The sequence below is a fragment of the Mirounga angustirostris genome, unplaced genomic scaffold, assembly GCF_029215605.1.
Source record: "Mirounga angustirostris isolate CCGP_5_RB_7025 unplaced genomic scaffold, mMirAng1.0.hap1 SCAF_12, whole genome shotgun sequence".
In the NCBI taxonomy this organism is placed as follows: domain Eukaryota; kingdom Metazoa; phylum Chordata; class Mammalia; order Carnivora; family Phocidae; genus Mirounga; species Mirounga angustirostris.
Genome location: NW_026991720.1, coordinates 94454026 through 94472873, shown reverse-complemented (window position 1 = coordinate 94472873; position 18848 = coordinate 94454026). Strand labels below are relative to the sequence as shown.

The window sequence follows — 18848 nt, the reverse complement described above, 5'->3', positions numbered from 1 at the left end:
TCAGTCTTTCATCAATTTTGAGGGGGTGTTAGGCATAAGCCGTTATTGTGTGGGGTAATGCAGATTTACCTGTTGTCCTCAGTTTGAAGGTTGCACAAAGGCCTACTCGAGACTAGAAAACTTGAAAACGCACTTGAGATCTCACACTGGAGAGAAACCGTACGTCTGTGAGCACGAAGGTTGCAACAAGGCTTTCTCAAATGCCTCCGATCGCGCCAAGCACCAAAACAGGACGCATTCCAATGAGGTGAGGCTCCCCCACGAGACACTGTTTGGGCCCCGAGCTCAGGGTGGAAACAAAGAGCCCTCACGGGCAATGCACTTGGAGACAAGGACCATTCCGTTTCATTTCCTCTTGGCCCAGCAAGACTGGGCGCTGAGGCTGCAGGTGAAGGCCTAGAGCCTCCTCTGCCATGGGGCTGGCTGCAAAGGGTCCTGGTTTGGTGAGTAATGCAGACCCAGAGGGAACTTCAAACCCCTGGCAAGCAAGTTTCGCCTTGTTCAGAACTGCCACCTACTGGTCAAACAGTAGGAGCATTTAACTTTGGCATTCCACCCACTTGCTCTGCCTGGAATAGCATGAATCCCTGCAGAGGACGACCCCGTGAGCAGCAAGGATAGACGGCCGCTTTTCCTTGCTTTCTCCAGGTGGTGTCCTCAAATGCGTTCTGGCCAAAAAGACCTTTACAGGGCAGCCAGCCGTGGCCAAACATGATTTCCAGGCATTCTAAATTCCAAAGGCTCTCGAGCTATTCTCAGAAATCCAGAATGGTTTCTAGTCCGTCATTTAAGATCGCATATTGGATAAAGCTTCAATGTTGGTGGGTGGTTCCTGTTGTGTTGTGGTTTGTCCATAGTCATCCCCCCAGAATTTCAGAGCAGCCTTAAGAATGAAAGTGATTTCAAATTATTTTGCCTGGGTTTTTTTTTTTTTTTTTTTTTTTAAGATTTTATTTATTTATTTGAGAGAGAGAATGAGAGAGACAGAGAGAGCACATGAGAGGGGGGAGGGTCAGAGGGAGAAGCAGGCTCCCTGCCGAGCAGGCAGCCCGATGCGGGACTCGATCCCGGGACTCCAGGATCACGACCTGAGCCGAAGGCAGTCGCTTAACCGACCGAGCCACCCAGGCGCCCTTTTGCCTGGGTTTTAATGCATGTCTGCCTGAAGGCCTCCAACTTCTCTTTGAAGAAGGTCTAGCGCAAAGTTCTGGCTCCTCTGTGAAACCTTCTCTTGAATGAATCCAGAGATTAACAAAAAGGCTCCCCGCCTTTTGCATAGAAATGGGATATTTAGCCAGAATTTGTTAACATGAGACGTAGTTCTGCCCCACTAAGGAGGTCATCAGTTTGCTTGACAATGTGAGAGAAGGAGCACATGACCTGGCTCAGCAGCTCAGGGACCATTGGCTGTAAGGTCCTCTCCAAGTGTCCCTTCAGCTTACAGGACAGAGCAAACACATCTTTAATGGGATGAGCCACACTTTTCTTAAAAAGACCACACTCACTCTTCAGCTCATACATGCAGGTTCACACGTACAGACTCTTTTTGAAAGGGTCATGGCAGAATAAGGAGACTTACGTCATTTGGAGTCTCTTATTATTAATCAGCTGTTGGAGGATGCTTTAGGGGAGTTGCCACATCTCCATTTTTTTATGTCAAAAACGCCTTTACTACATGTAGAAGTTGCTATGTAATCTGCTGTTCTTGTTTTGTGCAAAGTTTTAGGGAGTCTAGGCGAATCCGTAGAGACAGAAAGCAGATCAGTGGTTGCCAGAGGCTGAGGGAAGGGAATAGGGGGTGACTGCTAATAGATACAGGATTTCTTTGGAAGATGTTGGAAATATTCTGGAATTTGATTGATAAATGGTGATAGTTGCACAAGATTGTGGATGTACTAAATGCCACTGAATTGTGCAACTTAAAAGGGTTCTTTTTATGGTATGTGGATTATATCTCAATTTAAAATGTTTTAGGGGATTCGATTAAGTTAGAATTAAATTGATATATTTAACTGCACTCTAGAAATTTAGAAAGTATTCATTCCTATAGATTTTAGGACAAGTTTCCCTCCTGTTATTGTGGAGAAATTGGGGCAGTGGGTGTGGTAGGATTAGCAGTGAACATATACACACATACTTACTCAGCTTTTTATCTTTCTTAAGGACTTAAATTATGTGCATAGCTGTTTGCTTTGCTTAAATGCATTAGAGTGGAGCTTGTCCACTTCCGTGAGGTCAAGAGTGTAGCGCCATGTGAGCGTTTATCCATTATGAGATTAAAAGTTATCCTGTTCAATCATATCTTTCGCCAGGGTTGAGCAGTGTATCTAAATTAAGTTAACCACCTTGACCACGCAAGGCTTTGGCCCTCCGTGTAAATGATGGATGGCTTCACATCCACCAAAATTAAGAATCTAGATTTGTGTCATGAGCCGGTCCTAGATAAATCTAGGTATCTCCTTTCATTTATTTGCTCTCATTTATTTGTACTTCCATTCATTCCCTAAACAAATATCGATAGCTAGTTAGGTGGCGCACGCTTTGCTGTTGTGGGTGTAGAACAGAATACCGTGGACTTGAACAGGAGGGGCATCATTCCCACTCGGGAAGCCAGTCTGGCCTTCCTCCTGCACCCTTAGGCTGCCTCACCCATTTGGGGCCATAGCAGTGGCCTCTGCCAGGGATCCCGACTCTAGACCACACAGCTCATGTCCCCCCAAAGCCACACTAGGCAAGTATCCTTGAGCTCTGACTCAGTTGTATCTCCCTTTCCAGAACAGTCCAGTGGCTTCCTCTTTCCTAGAGGGAAAGTTTAGATTCTCTCGGCTTGCACCTGCTGGCACCCGGCCCAAGCCTGCCCTTCCAGGCTTGACCTCTGACCTCTGTGGCCATGAGTGGAACGGGACAGCCACACCCACATGCGTTAAGCGGTCCTGCCTCTGGACTGTGGCTTTCCTTTCACATCCTCTTACCTTCATTTTTATCCCTCAGAATTTTGGTCTACTTTCAGGACCCAGCTACAGAGCCTTCTCCTAATAAAGTTTGGTTCACTGAGCAATTACTCTGTGCCACAAACACATCGTGATGAGCGTTTCATATATCGTCTTATTTCACCCTCAGACCCCACGAGCTGGGTGTTATACCCAGATATAAAAGCGTAGTAACCGATGCTCCCCACAGTCATCCCAACTAAAACATGATTGTCCTCCGTCCACATCCTTCTGTGGCATTCATACTTGGGCCTGGTGATAATTACATGCTGTCTTATTTTTCCTGCACATTTTGTAACCCTGGACATTAAATCCTGCAGTATATGAGTCTTGCCTATAGTGAGGACCATTAAACGTTTATTGAAAAATTTAGTTGGATAAATGCTACAAAGTCAAGTAAAAAACACAGCAATTACTTTCACGAAGTACCTTTCAGTTGAGTGAGTCAAAAAGGAAACAACCATGGCAAAAGTTGAACGTCTAGGACGGGAGACACAGGGAACTCAGTGAGACTGACAACATTTATTATCCCTGCGTACACTTATATTTCATTTCAGTCATTGATGGCAAGCAAAGACTTTCCACCTCTATCTGTGTCCCCCTTTCCAAGCTAACCCAGGGTATACACATGCATATACTTATGGGAAGAGTAGCTCCTCAGGCGTGTAATGCGGGCCCGGCTCTCTCCCCGCGCCCCCGTGCCCCCTGCCCCCGACACCTGCGCCATGCATCCCGGCGTGCCCGCTGATAGAACAGTCCATCACGGCAGCGCGGTGAGCCGGCGTTGGGCCGATGTCAGGATGCCGTAAGGTAATAGCACTCATTGCTGGAGCCATTCTTCTGTCCCTAATGCATAGAAGTCAATGCGCTCGTTTCATTATATATGTGCTGAAATCACACCAGCCCCTGAATAGAAGTAATTCATAGTTAATGGGAATCAATTCTCCCCCAAAAGAATCTCAAATTTGGAGGTGAAGTCTCTCGGGATAATTTTCGGAGTCTTCACTACATTAGGGCATTTCATCATTTTATGTAGCACTCAGTCTGTTCTTGGGCTTTTAGCGAAAAAGCATCTTTTAGACACATACATTCTATAAGACAGGACATCTTTTTTTAATATAATGGGTACATTATACTAATCATGCTTTTTATGACTATCGCTTACCTAATAGCTCATCTTCTGGTCTACACAGATACATATTCTTTTTTTTTTTTTCATGATTAACAAATTTTATTTTATTTTTTAAAATTTTATTATGTTATATTAGTCACCATACAATACATCATTAGTTTTTGATGTGGTGATCCATGATCCATTGTTTTCATATAATACCCAGTGCTCCATGCAGTACGTGCCCTCCTTTTTTTTTTTTTTAAGATTTTATTTATTTATTTGAGACAGAGAGAATGAGAGACAGAGAGCATGAGAGGGAGGAGGGTCAGAGGGAGAAGCAGACTCCCTGCCGAGCAGGGAGCCCGATGCGGGACTCGATCCCGGGACTCCAGGATCATGACCTGAGCCGAAGGCAGTCGCTTAACCAACTGAGCCACCCAGGCGCCCCCAGTACGTGCCCTCCTTAATACCCATCACGGGGCTAACCAATCCCTCCTCCCCCCTCCCCTCTAAAACCCTGTTTGTTTCTCAGGTCCATAGTCTCTCATGATTCATCTCTCCCTCCAATTCCCCCCCCCTCATTTTTCCCTTCCTTCTCCTAATGTCCTCCATGCTATTCCTTATGTTCCACAAATAAGTGAAACCGTATGATAATTGACTTTCTCTGCTTGACTTATTTCACTTAGCATAATCTCCTCCAGTCCCATCCATGTTGATGTAAAAGTTGGGTAATCATCCTTTCTGATGGCTGAGTAATATTCCATTGTATATATGGACCACATCTTCTTTATCCATTCATCTGTTGTAGGGCATCTCGGCTCTTTCCACAGTTTGGCTATTGCGGACATTGCTGCTATGAACATTGGGGTGCATATGGCCCTTCTTTTCACTACATATACAGATACATATTCTTGTAAGGATTCGTGACTATATTATATTTCAAGCCAGGTAAACAAAATCCCAGTTTTGATGTTGATCATGAGTAAATGCCTACGATTCTATGATTTGAGTAAATAGTGTAGCTATAAGCATCCATAGAGTTTTTAATGACTGCATTTGTAGGTTTGGTCACCAGCCCACATGGAACATGGAATATATAATTCACAGGCCTTAATACTCAGGAGCAGAGCCAGACAGGAATCCTCATTTCCAGGATGCCATCCATCAGCCCTTCTCAGTTTGTGAGTGAGCATTCATAGACGGTCGAACAGGGCTTTACAGCTTTGAGGATCAGAAAAGTTCTGGATATTCTGAGCCCCAAACATCCCACACTGTTGTAATGTGACCCAAATGGACATGTTTTAGTCATATCTAACACGGAAGAGGCTATAGGCAATTTTTTTTTTACGATGCCTATGTGCACATTTTCACAACGGGTGTAGTGATTTTTGATCTGAGAACCAGGAGTCCCTAAGAAATTTCTTCATACAAATTCTCCCAAAGGCATATAGCATTCTTCTGATGAGGTGATGGGGGTCGGAGCCTTCTATAGTTGTCACCATCATCATCATCATCGTCTTCCCCATCACCATCTTCAAATACCTATTGAGAAACTACCCCGACACCAGGATCCTTCTTCCTATTCATGGGATAAATGTTTCCAAGCATATACAGGCGATTTGCACATTTGTAGCTCTCCTTGAGCATTCTCTAAAATAATAGTCTATTAAAACTAGATTCACTGGCCCCTGAGCAGTGTTCAAATGGCCTTTATTAAACCCTTAGTACCCAGAGGTATCTGAATACTTCCCAGCTTTGTGGAAGTGCTTTGAAAGAAAGCTACGGTGTGCGTCCATGAGACTGTTGGGCTGGGGCATTAGCACTTTGATAACAATCTCTTATTTTGTTCTTGTGGCTTTTGGCAGAAACCGTATGTGTGCAAAATCCCAGGTTGCACGAAGCGCTACACAGACCCGAGTTCCCTCCGGAAGCACGTGAAGACAGTGCATGGCCCAGAGGCTCATGTGACCAAGAAGCAGCGTGGGGACATTCATCCTCGCCCCCCCCCACCCCGTGATTCCGGCAGCCATTCACAGTCCCGGTCGCCTGGCCGGCAGACTCAGGGAGCCCTTGGGGAGCAGAAGGACCTCAGCAATACTACCTCAAAGCGGGATGAATGCCTCCAAGTGAAAGCAGTCAAGGCAGAGAAGCCCATGGTATGTCATTCACTTTCCTTCTGCTTGTCCCCAAGCCTAGGTCATTTTAGAAAGTCAGCGAGGGCTTGAGGAGGGACTAGACTGCCCGGGTCCTCACTGCGTTGGGCTCTGATTGAAGGGGTCAGGAGCTCAGAGACCCGGATTCCTTACTTAAGGTTCATCGGCATAGAATAACTCAGAAAAGAGCGTCAGGGTTTGCTAACTGGTATTTAAAATCAGTCTGGAACCATACCACGTCGTGGCAGTAGAAAGAAAGGCACGACTGTCTACATTTTCAGTAGACCTGTAATGTAGAAAATCAGCCATTCCGTCTTTCTGTAAATTAGTCTTTTGCTTTGTGCTTTGCCCTGGTGACCCTGAGATAAAAAAGCCACAGTCCCTATTGTTTAGGCGTGTACAGTCCCGGGGGATAGACAGACCACCGAAAAGCAAATACTCACAACTCAGTGTGATGAGTCTTTCCCACGAGTGTGAAAGACCCACTCCGCCGCCCTCCTCTGCCGGTTTGTTCCGCCTCTCCGTTCGAGAGGGGAGCAAACCGCCAGCGCACTTGAGGATGTGATGGGGGCGGCGGAGTGGGTGGCCCTCAAGTTTAGCACTCGGGGGGGGGGGAAGGCGCAGGGCCTGGGGAGCAGGGCATTGCAACAGGAGCTGTGGGGCCCTAGGACCATGTGCAGGAGTAAAGAGGAGTGAGGAGGACAGAGGTTATATTTTACCAGGGGTGGCGAATGACCTGGCACGGCTGATCTTTAGAAAAGCCAACCCCCTTTGCCAGGCTCGGGATGGGCTTGATAGACTGGAGACCATTTGTGCATTGGCGCTCGAACCAAGGAGGGAAAGAGCAGGGGCAGACAGAAAGCTGTCGTCAGGAGAAATCATTCTGGTTTGGGGCCGTATCAGTCACCAGACTGCTACATGGATTATGCTACTGTTGCAGCTTCTTGCAAACTCCCTTGGTGATTTTTTTTTTTTTGGTTAAGGACATGCCATACTAAAGCGTCTAAAACTGTAAGAAAGGCAACAAGAAGAATGAAAAGAGTAGCTATCGGAAGAGCTCCGGTACATTTGTATTTGGCAGCATACGTAACAGAGTCAGCTCCGCGAATGTGTTGGGGTCTTGTCCGGCACTCTGTATATGGAGGAAACATACCAGATAGAAGTCGTGTGCTTGGATTTCCAGATGCACGGGAGTGGTCAGCCAGACGTAGCTGTACTCAGTTTCAGGAAGTTTCTTCTTAAAATTAGAAGAGTCCAGCAATTGGATGGACATCCTAGGAGTTCCTGGGTGATGTCACCATGCAGCAGTACCTATGGATAGGAAATAATGCATGTGTACAATTCCAGAGTTGACTGAGTGGAATTTAATCATCGGTTGAATTTTAATGACTTACTGAGTTTGTTTTAAGAGTTTTAGATGGTGACGTTAAGTGTAGCCAAAAATAATACAGATAAGCTATCCAGATTTATCATGACTTCCCAGTGGGTAGCTATATTTTGCTTTTAAAAAGCACCTTAGTCAAAAGAAAGAAAGAAAAATAAATATAAAGCACTTTAGTCAAAAAATTAAAAGAAAAATAAAAAGCACCTTAGTCAAAAGTTGATGTATGTATTATGACTCATCACCATACTGTAAAATTAATCAGTTCATAAGCGGTGTTGTACATACTTTTTGGGAGGACCACATATCCATTTCCTAAAATAAAGTCCACCTGTACAATGTGCAGAACATTCAGCAGTTTATCCTCAAGTGTTTAATGAAACAAGGAAAATGAATTTGTAGTCTCCTAGATTATGTCATCAAAAGACAATGATTTATGTTCTTCGGCCATCCTAAGGACCCAGAGCCTCTTGTACCTTGAATGTACATCCCTAGCTCAAGAAAACTTGTCATCTCCTCTCTAAACACCCATTATTTAAAAAGAAAATTGGTAGAAATAAGAACGTGTAGTTATTTGGCTCAGTGACATCTGAGAGGCCCCAAGATGTGAACTATTTTATAAAGTAATGAAATCACAGAAACATAGGCTGGGAGGGATCATAGAGATTGATACGAGGCTCCATATTTTATAGGTAAGGCTAATAATAAATTAATCAAATTTCCCACAGGGGATTATTTTGTCTGTATATGTCCATACACATGTAGATATGAATAGATCGCTTTGTAGACATTTACTAATGCATATAAGATTTACATGTCTAATATTCTTTCTTTAAAAACATGTCTTTGATCATTGTGCTATGAATTAAATTCTTTCTTCTTTTTTCTTATTAATTCCACATCTCTTCTGTGTAATGCTCCTAAATGTCTTGTTCTCTCACTTCCTAAGGACAGTGGGTAATAAGGTGAGGGAATTTTGGCTTCTCCGCTCTTTTTGTTTTGTGTTCGTTTTAACATTTAACTTCTATGCATTTGGTTTTTCCTTAGTTCTTGTGCTTTGTGATATCTTTGGTAGAGAACATTACTCAGCTACATTTCAAACATAGAAGCAATGTGTTTTGACCATTCAGCATGTGGAAATGTGGAGTTAGATGGTGAAATTCATTGTTCTTTTTGTCTAGGTTTTCATAACAAATCATAGCCGGCCAACCAAGCAGATGTTCTCAAAGACTATTTCATTATCAAATTGACACATGTAAATTCACTTTGGGGCCAGACCGATACTACTCTCTTTGAGGACGATCTGGATCCATTTGTTGTTCGCAGTTTAATCTGTATGGAAATGTCTGACTCCTCTGAGCAGCTCTCTGGTCGTAAATGCCTGTGTGCCCCCTTCCGTGCCCTGTGGAGGCGAGTCTGCCGTGCATGTGCACGCACACACACGTGCACACACAGATTCACTGGCACACACTCTGAGCTGACAGTCCAAGAGGCAAAGACCTCCGAAGCCCCGCATGCTCCACGTACCTTGGGAAGGAGCAGGTGGCCTGGCCCCCCAGGATTCTGCTGAAGCAAAACGTGAGCAAGGCTTCCTGAACTCACCATCAGATTTGTTTATCTCATCTGGCTCTGCTTGGTTGCCCAGGACAGACTCGGTGTATCACATGGCACTCACTTAGAAAGTGTTCATCTGCTTGGCTGTATGTAGTGTGGTTGCGGAACAAGTGTGAGGGGTTCTACTGAGAAGCCCTGTGCCGAGAAGCCCTTCCCAACAGCGCTGTGCACCCCATCTGGGACAACAGTGGGAGTCCGTACCTGAGTGCCTGTGGTTCTCTCTCCCTGGAGAACGGGCTCTTGGGGCTGCTCTCAGGTTCCAGTTGTTACAGTAACGCTGGAGAGGGCCCTGTGGTACCTGGCTGGGAGTCTAGGCTAGTCTTAGCATTGACTTTGTGACTTTGTTATTTTGGGCAGTCACTGAACTTCTCTGAACGTCGCTTTCCTTATCCACACAAAAGGGGTTATACTGTTTGTCAGCCAATTGAATTCACCAATGCAATTTCAGAGCGGTTCTAGGTTGTGCAGACCGGTCATTGAGGGCCATTTTACCTGGTGTTCCGCCCCCCCCGACCCCACCAGACCTGAGGATCACCAGCTCTCCACTCCCCGTCTCCCGGAGTCCTGGGGCGGGTGGTTCCTTTCCCTGACGGAGCTCCAGTGCCCTGGATCAAGTTTCTATCTAGTTGCAGAACTGGCTGATACAGTCCACAGTTGGGGTGAGGGAAACATTACCCTGTTCTCCCAGAGAAACGCCAGGGCACTTTAGGGGAAACGGTAAGATTATTCCCCAGATTCAGATGGCTGTAACCTGCAGCCTTTCTTCCCCTCTGGGTACAGCAGAAGCCAAGGGATTGAAGTTTTGCCTCTTACAGCTGCCTCTGTGAACAGCCTGGTTGGGGTTCTACAGAGCAGGCAGGTGTAGACAGAAGCGGGGAGGTTGCACAGAGCTTGGGGAACCAGCCCTGAGCAGCTCAGAGAGGGTCTCATGGGAAAGGAGGTCGTGTGTGCCTCGAGTGCCCATCTCCCATGGACGCTGTAGCCAAGCAGGGCGAACCTGCGGACCAAAGCCCCCTGGGGTCAGGTGAGCCGCGAATGCCTGCGGAGCCAATCAGGAACCGTTTCCCAGGTCGTTTTATATTTCGTGTGCTCTCTGAGCCTGACACTTAATTCCCGCCACAGTCCCGAAAACTGATTAAGTTGTCCCCATTTGGTAGATAAGGAAACAGGTCTAGAGTGACTGAGTATTTTGCCCAAAGAATCAAGTCAAGTCGTGCAAGTGGGATTGGAGCCGAGGAAGCCTGTTTGGCAGAGTTGGCATCTGGGGCAGGGTTCCGTGGCTGATGTCGTGCCGGTCACCGCCCACCCCCTTCAGCATGCCCTGCTGCCATTGCCCCCCCCGCCCCCCGCACATCTGCCCGGCATCCCCTCAGCCGCTGTCGTTGAGAGAGGCCACCTCCATTCCCCGGCACACGGTTCTCCTCACGCCACCCCCGGAGCCCCCTGCAGGTCGAGCGTCTGCATGAGCTCCCCTGCCTTTCTCCTTCCCGGTGACGTCTCTTGCCTTTGCCCTTGACCCCAGCAGACATCTCAGCCAAGCCCTGGTGGTCAGTCTTCATGCAGCAACCAACAGTCCCCCATCAGCAACTATTCCAGCAGTGGGCTCGAGCTTCCTCTGACCGACGGAGGTGGTGTGGGGGACCTCGGCGCCATCGACGAAACCCCAGTCATGGACTCGACCATTTCCACGGCCACCACCGCCCTGGCCTTGCAAGCCAGGAGGAACCCGGCAGGGACCAAATGGATGGAGCACGTAAAACTAGAAAGGCTCAAACAAGTGAATGGAATGCTTCCACGACTGAACCCCGTCCTACCCCCCAAAGCCCCTGCAGTGTCTCCTCTCATGGGAAACGGTGAGTCCCGTGCCCCACCTCACGTCGGCCCCAGGCTGTCTGTTCGGTCCGCGCACCCGAGCCGCTCGGTGTGTGCTGGTGTGTCCCCCCAACCCGGTCCTGAAATTCTACCGTCACCACACACTTCGGTGTTGCCTTTCTGGGAGAGTCCGTATTTTAAAAGCAGGTGATGAGGGGATACTGCGGACACAGAAGGTAGCGCCCAGTATGCTCACTCTGTGTGTGACTCATGTTCTCACGGTGAGATCATAACTGTTGGGCCGGGCTGAGGAACTCCCCAGCAGAGACATCCGGGGTTAGCACTGCCATCCGGTTTCCTGTCTGCACCTGGGAGCTCAGCAGCCACCTTGACTGATGTGTTCCCAGGTCAAGGAAGGTCGGCAGCCCCACGTCAGGTTTTGCTTCTGAGATGACACTCACTGCCTGGAGCGTATTCCTAAGGGTGAAGCTCCCCACCGTCCAACCCAGGCATGCTCCACCTTCACAGATGTCAGAGGAAGCCCTGAGTAGATAGGACACTCCCCGAATGCCTTTGGCCTTGGACTTGCCTGGACCCAGAGCACTGTGCCCTGCACCTGTGAGGAGCTTAAGTGATCCAGGCTGCGTTTACTGTTCTGTGTAAGCCGGGGTCTGCAAACTTTCCTGCGGACTCGTAAATAAAGATTCTTGGCAACGCAGCCGCACCCACTCCTTCACGGTTCCCTGGACTTCGGGGCCGCGCCGCAGAGGTGGGGGGCTGGGGCAGACACTGCCGGGCCCAGGGAACCCGAAACTGGTTTCACCCCATCCTGCACCCTGACCTGTTTCCAGTCCTCCCGAAATGACTGCACGTCTCCCACCCTTTTCTCTGCAGGCACGCAGCCCAGTACCAGCTGCAGCTTGGGCGGGCCCGTGACTCTTCTCCCGAACAGAAGCGACCTTTCGGGCGTGGACATCACCATGTTGAACATGCTCAACCGGAGGGACAGCAACACCAGCACCATCAGCTCTGCCTACCTGAGCAGCCGCCGCTCCTCGGGCATCTCCCCCTGCTTCTCCAGCCGGAGATCCAGCGAGGCGTCCCAGGCCGAGGGCCGGCCCCAGAACGTGAGCGTGGCCGACTCCTACGACCCCATCTCCACCGACGCCTCGCGCAGGTCCAGCGAGGCCAGCCAGGGAGACGGGCTGCCCAGCCTGCTCAGCCTCACGCCAGCACAGCAGTACCGCCTGAAAGCCAAGTACGCGGCGGCCACGGGCGGCCCGCCCCCCACCCCACTGCCCAACATGGAGAGGATGAGCCTGAAGACCAGGATGGCCCTGCTCGGGGACAGCAGGGAGCCTGCGGGGGCCCTGCCCCCCGTGCACCCTCCGCGGAGGTGTAGCGACGGGGGCGCCCACGGTCACGGCCGCCGCCCTCTGCTGCCTGCCGACGGGCTGGGCAACGGCGTGAGGAGGGCCAGCGACCCAGTGAGGACGGTGTCCGAGAGCCTCTCCCTGCCACGGGTGCAGCGCTTCAGCAGCCTGCAGAGCTTCAGCCCTCCAGCGCTGCCTCCCTCCCTGGAAAAGCGCAACTTCGTGCTTCAAAACTACACGCGGCCCGAGGGCGGCCAGCCCCGCCACTTCCCGGCGTCTCCCTGTCCTCCAAGCATTACCGAGAACGTCACCCTGGAGTCCCTGACCATGGATGCCGAGCTGAACCTGAACGAGGAGGATTTCTTGCCCGACGACGTGGTGCAGTATTTAAATGCCCAGACCCAAGCAGGGTATGAGCAGCCCTTCCAAAGTGCCGTCTCCGATGACGGCAAAGTGCCCCACGGGCCCGGCCTGGGGAGTGGGCATGGAGACTTTGACCCCCCCGGGCTGCAAGACGGCCACGCCGGCCACGCCAGCCAGCAGTACCGACCGCTCGAGCAGCCTTGCCCAGAAGCCAGCAAATCCGACCTGCCCATTCAGTGGAATGAGGTCAGCTCCGGCAGCGCCGACCTGTGCTCTTCCAAGCTGAAATGTGGCCACCGGGCCGCGGCGCAGCAGGCCCGAGCCTTCGGCTTCTACAACAACATGGGCGTCCACCCACAGCATCCCTTGAGGAGCGGGGCCGGCCCCACTGGGGGGTACCCGGCCCTCGCTGAGCCCGGCAGCTCCTATGGCAGCCCAGAGCACTTGGTGAGCCACAGCAGCGGAGGCGGTGGGCCTGGCACCAGCGGGAACGCCTTCCACGAACAGCCCTACAAGGCCCAGCCGTATGGAAACTGCCTCAACAGGCAGCCCGGGGGCCCCGGCCTGCTCGACGGGGCCTGTGGTGCTGGGATTCAAGCGGCAAAGTTGAAAAGCGCCGCAGTGCCGGCGAACGGGAGCCAGCCAGATTTTGGCCTGTCGGTGGCGCCCAACGAATCAGCAGGTGGCGCCATGAATGGCGTGGCGCCCCAAGACCTGGTGGGCCAGGGGTACCCAGCCCCTCAGCTGCTCAGTGACCACCAAGGGGCAGGCCGCGCCGGCCAGCAGATGCTAGGGCAGGTTAGCGCTACCTCACACATCAACATCTATCAAGGGCCGGAGAGCGGCCTGCCGGGGCACCCCTGTCTCGGCAGCCAGCCGTCCAGCTTGGCAGCTTCCAGGAGCTACCAGGCGTGTGCCGGCTATGGGGGCATCAGGCGCCAGGCCGTGCTGAGGGGCAGCCTCACTGTGCAGCAGGGACAGCTCAGTGACACCAGTCAGACCTGCAGGGTGAATGGCGTCAAGATGGAGATGCACGGGCAGCCCCATCCGCTCTGTTCGAACGCGCAGAGTTACTCTGGTCAGTTCTATGACCAAACCGTTGGCTTCAGTCAGCAGCAAGACATGAAAACTGGTTCATTCTCCATTTCAGAAGCCAACTGCCTGCTACCGGGGGCCAGCGCCGAAAACTCTGAATTACTCTCCCCAGGTGCTAACCAGGTGACGAGCACGGTTGACAGCCTCGACAGCCATGACCTGGAAGGGGTGCAGATTGACTTTGATGCTATTATAGACGACGGGGACCACGCCAGCCTGCTGTCGGGAGCCCTGAGCCCCAGTATCATTCAGAACCTTTCCCACAGCTCCTCCCGCCTCACAACGCCGCGCGCGTCCCTCCCACTGCCCGCGCTGCCGGTGAGCACCACCAACATGGCCATCGGGGACATGAGCTCCTTGCTGACCTCCCTCGCGGAAGAAAGCAAATTCCTTGCAGTGATGCAGTAGGTGTTAGGAGAAAGGCTGCCAACCAGCGTGAAGCTTTAGCAGTTTAAAAGATTAAATGGACTCGGGTTCTTGCTGGTTTGTTGTTTTGTTGTTGTTGTTGTTGTTTTTGTTTTTTTTAGTCCTGTATGTATTTTAGCAATCTCATCTCACCTAACTGGGATGTATTTCAAGTATATTCCTTTTATGGAAAAGGACTCTGAACAACCCTAAAGTATTCTAGGGAGAAACTGTCTTCCATTTCAGTTTTGAATCAGTATTGTTACACTCGAATTATCCTCTTTGTTTCCTTTTTTTTTTTAACTGTAAGCCCGCCCCTCCCCCTTTTTTAGTAAACCAGTGTAAATGTGTGATGTGCATGTTCTTCTTTTCGAAGAGGGGTCAAACGAGAGGATTTGACATGTTTCTCTGTTACTCAAAGGAAATCGGAGTTGGTGTGCTTTGGACCAAGGGGTTACGCTTCCAGCTTTTTAAATTTTCCTTTACATGTGCTCTATGTTTCTTTTTGTTTTTTGTTTTCTTGGGTGTTTTTTTGGTTGTTGGTTTTTTTTGTTTGTTTGTTTTTGTTTTTTGGTAATTCCCACATTGGGCACAAGAATCAGATTATGGATAGTGAGTTGAAGAATCCTTTGTGGGTGGGCTCTAGCAGACATGACCAATTTTTGACGCACCCCTCCGCCCCCACTCAGGTCCGGGCATGCTTTCAATGGTTGCACACAAGCGGAAATTTGGGGCTCTGGCAGATGAACGAGTTTGCTCACGGTTGGGGTTTAGAATTCCTCCCGTCCGTCTGTGTGCTCAGGGCAGGTCCGTCTATGTGCTCACGTCTCAGTTGTCCACGTCGCTTCTCCTCCCTCTGTCTCTACGACCGCTCCATGTTGCTCGGCACTCCAGGGAGAGAGGGGAAGGGCAGTGGGTCTGCGACTTCCATCTGTTCTGGCAAGAAGTTAGGTAGATTGTAGAGTGAAGCTACTGGATAGAAATAGTTTGGGGAACATTTGTGGGTTTGCTGTATTTGTTGATTATAATTCCAGCTCTTCACCTGTTATCATAGATAACCGAGAATTGATTATATATAGTTCTAAGTATTTAGGTATTTAATAAACGACCCTGCAACCAGCTCTTTCATTAACATACGTTAATTCCACTATAGCGAAGGAGTATTTCTATTCTAAGTACCCTATTTTAAGGGATTTATAAAACTTAGTTGTAAAGGAAAAAGCTCACATACAATGACATTTGGAATAAATCACCTTGACCGTTGTTAGTATTTGAAAGCACTAGGGAGGATGGTTAGTAGATGTGTGGATGCCTTTTCTTACACCCTAGCTATTAAATGATGCATCCATTTAAGTTAAATGTTCTAGGCAGTGAGTCCTTCATGCGGACTGAATTTGTACTTTCGTTTTGGATTAAAACATTTAAAGACTAAAAAAGTGCAGCTACTTGCCATGTGCAGCTAATACACATAAAAGACATACTATGTGTGTACAGAGTACATGGATTATCCAGCATTTTACATTTAAAAATATGTAAACTATTAAAAATAAAGTACTAACACCTCAGACTACCTGCTCTTTTTTGTCCCATTGACCCTGGAAGTTGGATTTATCCAAAGTGACTCATGAGTCAGTTGTGTGGCTTTTTCCCCTTTATTCCTGCCATTTAAATTAGTATTCAACAAAGTCAAGTAAAATAAAACATGAAATGATAGGAAAAAATGTTAGCACCAGCCCATTTTTCTCACATTCATGATCTCTCATTTGGACCAAGAAACTCAGCGTGGAGGTAAATTTGCCCTTTGAGACTTTGTGGCTAAGAAAGTTGGGTTTGCTTTCGACCGAATGTTCCTGAAACCGTTGGGAGGGGTGCTGAGACTTCTCCCACCGCTCCCCACCCCCATCCGGCACCGGCTTTTAAGTCAAAGGACGCATCTGCTTTGGAACAGAGCCCCAAAGCAAAAGACAGCTACTGGCGTGAGCTCAGTGGAGTGGCGTCTACCACTTCGCAATAGAAAAGAGCCAGGCTCTTTCTGTGTTCCTCAAACAGGTCATGACCCAGTCACAAAATCAGTGGTCCGTTCCCTGAATCTCCTTTTTCCACAAACAGCAGAATCTCTGCGCCCTGATCTGACCTTATGAGCTCTCACAGTTTGGCCTTGCCCTGCTCTTGGTTTCCAATCTTGGGACCTGGGCGTTCTGCAACCTGCTGAGTGAGGACAGTGGTCCCCGGGACCACCTTGCCCTCCTCCTCCATCAGAGTCCCTCCCCAGTAAAACTCCCAGATGTGACCTGCACTTCACAATTACCCTAAGTTCCTACTTTGCCTGCCCTCCGTGGAAGGACGGACGGCAGCTGGGGGAGGACTGTTGTCATCCTGTGCCTCTGCTTTGTCCTGTGGTTTCAGGTGTTGCTCTGCGTGGCTCCCTTTCTTCACCTTTTCATACTTGGTTTCCTCCCTTCCGCCCTTAGGTTTGCAGAGATAGTCCTACTTCAATGCAGTCTTTGGCTTCTCTCTGTGGAAATCTCAGAAAGATGGGGAAGCGGGGGGAGGGAGAAGGAAAGTGTACTTTTCCAGGAGTGCCACGATGTGACCCAACAGTCAGTGGAAGGGAGGTCTGTTGGGGCCACTTGGAAGCCTTCCGTCTGTAGACTTGGCATCTCCTCGGGCAGGACCCACCCCCAGCCTCCAGCCTCCAGCCTCCTCCCCACTTCTCCGACCCTCGCGTTGGAGGGTGACGACAGCAACTCACTAGGGTCCCAGCCTACTTCTCAATGCAGGCTCGTACATGCTACTCCTATTGAACGTCTGTGCGAACCGTGTGTTTATTTGTTAAACCGTTTTGTTTTATTTCCTGAAGAGCTAATGAGACTGCACCTGCTCCTCATACGTTGGCTCGTCCTCTTGAGCCACAGAGTTGTGATTCTTGCGATGTATGTGCCTTATTTTACGTTGATCTTGTCGATGCGAGGGACCAGTTGGTGTTGCCCGATCGCAGCTCGAGGCCGCGCGCTCCCGGGCCAGCCAAGAGCACACGATCGGAGCGGAGTCTGAGCTGTCTTGGAACCTGGTTTCCCGTGTTGTTTTGAACTGATGGAGGATGTTCTCTTCTGACCAGTTACTGTTGTGTATCCCGCAAACGTGTAAAATAAAAGACAAGTTCATTTTTTTTTCACCTTTTTTAGATTTTTAAAAAATAAAATGTGTAATCCTTTTTTAAAAGAAACACATGTAAATACATTTAAGTATTGTAGGCATAGTGTTTGGATGTGGCCGGCCCTGGGCCTTCTCAGATCAGCCTGCAGCCGTGCGATGCCCCCGCGCCCACCTCATGCCCAGGGCCACAGTCCTGCCACACGTGGACTCTACTTTTGCTTTCAGAACCACCTAGTCCTTTTGTAACAGAAAGAACAATGTTTCTTACAATGTCAATAAAAAACACTTTGTACTGAAATTGTTACGGGGTTGTTTATTTGATCCCTAGCTAAACGGAAAGATGCTTCCTTGGGAAAAACCCAGAGCCTGCATTGGGACCAGACCCTCCCCCTGCCCCCCACATACAAGCTGAGTGCACTTCCGCCCCGAGACTCAGATTCCTCATCCCCAAGGCTGAGAATAAGATGCTGGTGCACCCTGCCGGTGGTGACATGGGGGTGTATACCTGGGAGGCACACCAGTTGTAACTGTCATTGTTTTTCTTAATTTTATCACTTTGCCAAACTCTGGGGAAGCAGTGTGAATATGGCTCAGTGTCTAACCACTGAACTTGTTTCTCTTCTATAAATTATCCACTTTTCAAAGGATACGGGGTATAATACATGCTACCAAAATGTTTGACGTGGTGGAAACCTACTTTTCTGTGGCTTTTAAGAACTAACTTCAGGGGCACCTGGGTGGCTCAGTCGTTAATCGTCTGCCTTCGGCTCAGGTCATGGTCCCGGGGTCCTGGGATCGAGCCCCGCATCGGGCTCCCTGCTCTGCGGGGAGCCTGCTTCTCCCTCTCCCACTCCCCCTGCTTGTGTTCCCTCTCTCGCTGTGTCTCTCTCTGTCCAATAAATAAATAAAATCTTAAAAAAAAAAAAAAAAGAACTGACTTCAGACAGAAATGTAAGCTATTTCTCTGATTTGTCTTTTCTTATATATATTTTTTCAATATTATACTCTAGGTCACCATAAAAGCCTCTAAAGCCTTCTCCTTTCTCAGCAGCCACAGCTTCCCCATGGTTGTAAGGACCCCAGGCCTCCCGGGATGGTGAGTGTGGCCCTGGAACATGGGCTTGTAGCTACACCAGCAAGCCCCCGGGGGACTCCCATCCTGTGGGTGACGGATGTGTCCTCCCGTGCGGGGATTCTGCAATCATAGGGATGCTTCATGCTCTCCTAATCCACAAGGGAGGACTTGCCCTCCTAAATCCAAAATTCTTTGCTTTCATAACTAGAGCCCTCACATAAGGCATCCAAATGAATTCAGAAAAAAAAAAGGAGGGAAAAAATGAATTTATACTCTACCTTAGTTATAAATTTTCAGCGTACAAAGATATATTCCAC

General features: G+C 49.3%; 1 protein-coding gene across 2 annotated transcripts in view; it reads left to right on the top strand.

Moving 5' to 3' along the window:
- Nucleotides 1–17754, top strand: part of GLI3 (GLI family zinc finger 3) — a 276807-nt gene extending 259053 nt beyond the window's left edge. The window contains exons 12-15 of one of the 2 annotated variants that reach the window (XM_064575454.1): nt 83–247; nt 5970–6260; nt 10775–11105; nt 11959–17754. In XM_064575454.1, coding sequence (XP_064431524.1) covers nt 83–247; nt 5970–6260; nt 10775–11105; nt 11959–14303 — 3132 coding nt within the window. In that variant the 3' untranslated portion in view covers nt 14304–17754. The remainder of the gene's footprint in view (nt 1–82; nt 248–5969; nt 6261–10774; nt 11106–11958) is intronic. The other variant, XM_064575455.1, reaches the window with a different exon arrangement.
- Nucleotides 17755–18848: the final 1094 nt, after the last annotated feature.